General features: G+C 36.4%; 1 protein-coding gene across 1 annotated transcript; it reads left to right on the top strand.

Annotated features, from left to right (window-relative positions):
• Positions 1–372: 372 nt before the first annotated feature.
• On the top strand, positions 373–1,278 carry LOC148620120 (E3 ubiquitin-protein ligase TRIM45-like). The gene has a single exon (XM_088577082.1). It carries the CDS (start codon positions 373–375, stop codon positions 1,276–1,278), a length of 906 nt encoding a protein of 301 aa, XP_088433208.1.
• The last annotated feature ends 2,515 nt before the right edge of the window (positions 1,279–3,793 follow it).

Raw genomic sequence — 3,793 nt, forward strand, 5'->3', positions numbered from 1 at the left:
ATCAATTGATTTAAAACCAATCATACAACTGATGAAACTGACTTTAGGGAAAATTTGAGGAATAACTGTGTTGTTTTCTATTGCAGTACTCGTACACTAATTCTTAATTTAGATATAACACTAGAAAATGACAGCCTTCATACAAAAAAAAATTATGACAAAAGAGACAATTTTTGTGTTATTCCTAAAGTATTTATGGGGGTTAAATGATATTGGGTTTCACAATATCTGCTCCTTTTTCATTGTAAAACATAACCCCATTTACATTGTGTAATACACGAAATTTCAGAACATTTGACTTATTGTGAAAAATACAATAAACACTGTTGTTATGCAAAAATATTTTTTTCCGTAACATTATAGGAAACAAATATGGACAACCTTATTTCGGAGATAGAACGGATATTGCTACAGTGCAATGTTTGCACTGAAGTTTTCGACGAAGAAGACCGGGTTCCACGTGTCCTACCGTGCCATCATACATTTTGTACAGATTGCGTGAATAAAATCAGAAGTAAAAAATCCATAAAATGCCCGACTTGCATACACAAAGACTCTGAACGATTGTTACTGGATAACCTTCCAAAAGATAACATCCGTCGGGATCTAACGACTCTCATGGAACAATTCAATTGCTCTTATGCAAAGCTGATTCAGTGTCATGACTGCTATAGATATTTCGACAGCTATCTTTATTGCGTTCATTGTAAAGAAAACTTTTGCGTTTTATGTGCCAAATCTCATAAACAGCAAATTTCACAAACAATACAGTTGGAAAGGTATGATGTAGGATCAACATATGGTTGTCCCTGTCACCAGTATACGCAGTGGAGATATGTGTGTACTTCTCCACAATGTCAATTTGTCGTTTGTCCTATCTGTGCAGTCGAGGATCACAGAAATGAAGAACACCATCATCTTCAGAATATAGACAAAGTATTTGAGTCTAGTAAATCAACCTTAACTCTCAATTTGGCTCAACTTGAATCTATCATCGATAGTGTTTTAATAACTAAGAAAGAATTAACAGAATACGATACATTTTTGAAGAAAAAGAAAATGGAAATATTGTCCATAACTGATGAAGAATACAGATCCTCGCTGGGACAGTCAAATAACCATACAGTGGTCAAAGATTTCATTGCACGTATCGAATCGCTCATTGCCGAACTCATGCAAAAGATAGAAGAGACCGACGAGTTCGTGTACCAATGCATGAATTTTAAAGAGTCGATTGAAAAAGTAATGAGCGAAACGGGTATTTTAACGTATGTTTAAGTATTCTTCAAACTGGAAAGTCAATTTAAGACAATCATCGCTTTTCCGCACAATGACTTTGAATACCAATCAAAGCTTGACGAGATAAACTAAGAGTGGTTCGAATACTTGGAGCATCCACGTCAGAGGAATGATTTAAGCGACATTGAGCTTGACTATCTGAAAGATATACGTACATTTGTTTAATCTGTATATCATGTATATATAAGTTCAAAATTTTGGCGTGTATTTATTAAGGTGTTTTATACCAATCTTACAAAAAGTTGAGCGGAGAAGATGGGCTGTTAGGGGCCTAATGACTTGATTCTAAATAACGGGAAATAGAATTCAAATCTTTTCATTTGTATGTATTCACTGAGAAGGACAGGAAGAGCATACGATTTACTTAAATACAATGTGTTGTCCTGTTCGTTTCACGTTCAACCGTCCACGGCTCTTTTATTAAAACAAATAAATGAAGCGTTACAACATTTGAATTAAAAACAATAGTTTCCATTTTGTTGAAAGAGTAATCAAGGGAACCAAGATTATAGTGGTAATCAAAAGAATGTAATCCAGGGACAAAGACCAGGCATGGAAAACAGACATACACAACAAAGTATATAAAGAGTAATCAAGGGAACCAATGTTATAGCGGTAATCAAAAGAATGTAATCCAGGGACAAGGACCAGACATGGAAAACAGATATACACAACAAAGAACATAAAGTAACATAAATCATACATACAAAGTAACAAAAGTAAATGAGCATTCGGACTTCACTAAAAACTGGGAGCATGGAAAAGGTGCCCCGGTAGGGTAAGCGTCCTCTGCTTTTCTAGAAACACCCGCCGAGTTGCTCATAAAAAGTCAAAGTCCGGGGTAGACAAACGAGGAAAGGAAAACTATGACCCGTTAAATAAATCAGTTTTCATGGTGCTGATGGATACACCATAACGATCCACGAGTTCATGATGACGACCATAAAACTTCTGTAGTGATGACTTCAATCTTGTTACAACATAACCCTGTTCCAGAAGCGTATTTGTTAGAGTTCTAGCGCGATACAAAAAAATCTGCGTAGTTTCGGCAAGCTCTGGCATAACGTATGAGTTGTGATATGAACACTCCATATGCAGGAGCCGAAGGGATGTTGCCACAAATGAAAGGAAAGTTGACAATTCTGAATGAAAAGTCATCACGTTTGTCATAAAGTTTGATCAATAGTTTTCCATTACCATCGATTTCTAAGTGTAGGTCCAGGAATGAGGCTGTCTTTACAGTGTTTGTAGTATCCTTTTGCTCAAGTTCTTTTGGGTAGATGCGATGTATCAAATCCCCGAAATTAGGATTGTTTAAAGATAATACGTCATCTATATAGCGGAAACTGAGATTGAAGGATCTAGCCAAACGATATTCTTTCTTTCTGATCAGATCAGCTATAAAGTCAGCCTCATAAGAGTAAAGGAATAGGTCAGCAAGTGAAGGAGCACAATTTGTTCCCATTGGAATGCCGACTGTTTGTTGAAAAATACGTCCACCACACTGGACAAATATGTTGTCGATTAAAAATTCCAGCATTTTGAAAACATCTTCCTCTGTTTTTTTGGAAGATGATTTTGAATTACTTCTTACAAAGTAACTAAAATCATGCATATAAAGTAAAAAAAGCAAATAAGCAACTCGGACCGGTAGGGTAAGCGTCCTCTGCTTTTCTAGAAACACCCGTCGAGTCCGGGGTAGACGAACGAGGAACGGAATACCATGACCCGTTGAATAAATAAGTTTTCATGGTGCTGATGGATACACCATAACGATCCACGAGTTCATGATGACGACCATAAAACTTCTGTAGTGATGACTTCAATCTTGTTACAACATAACCCTGTTCCAGAAGCCTATTTGTTAGAGTTCTAGCGCGATACAAAAAGTCTGCGTATAACGTATGAGTTGTGATATGAACATTCCATACGCATTTGCTGAAGGTATGTTGCCACAGATGAAAGGAAAGTTGAAAATTCTGAATGAAAAGTTATAAAAATATGCCAAAACTAACGTCGGGGATGGATCATTGACCAAATACGGCCGGATCAAAATAATTATCTGGAATTAATCTTGGGGAGTTGCATAGTTACATTTTCACATCATTAAGGTGGTCCGAATTTCTGTTGTTAATACGATCAGGTATTCTTCAATTGGTACTTTTCTTATTCAGTCTGCAAAACGCGTTTCCCGGTACGCGATGTTCTGAAATCGTACACCGTCTTTGTCGTCATTTGGCGAGGAAGTAGTGTAACAAGTCTTGATTTGGGACATCAGAGTACGTCGTACAACCTCGAACTATCCCTGTTAATTGTTCATGCTCATTTATGAGTAACCGTTGCACCCGATTCTTTGTTTGTTTTCCAATTTTAAGATAGCAATTTTTTTACCTGATGCAGTAATCCAAAATATTTACACCTAAGAAACTGTAAATTGAAAAATAGTGTTATATTGACAAATCTAATTCTGTGTTTCTTCTGTTGACTAGTGAGA

The sequence above is a fragment of the Perna viridis genome, chromosome 4, assembly GCF_037379345.1.
Source record: "Perna viridis isolate PV_CMFRI_1.1 ecotype Kerala chromosome 4, ASM3737934v1, whole genome shotgun sequence".
NCBI classification, from domain to species: domain Eukaryota; kingdom Metazoa; phylum Mollusca; class Bivalvia; order Mytilida; family Mytilidae; genus Perna; species Perna viridis.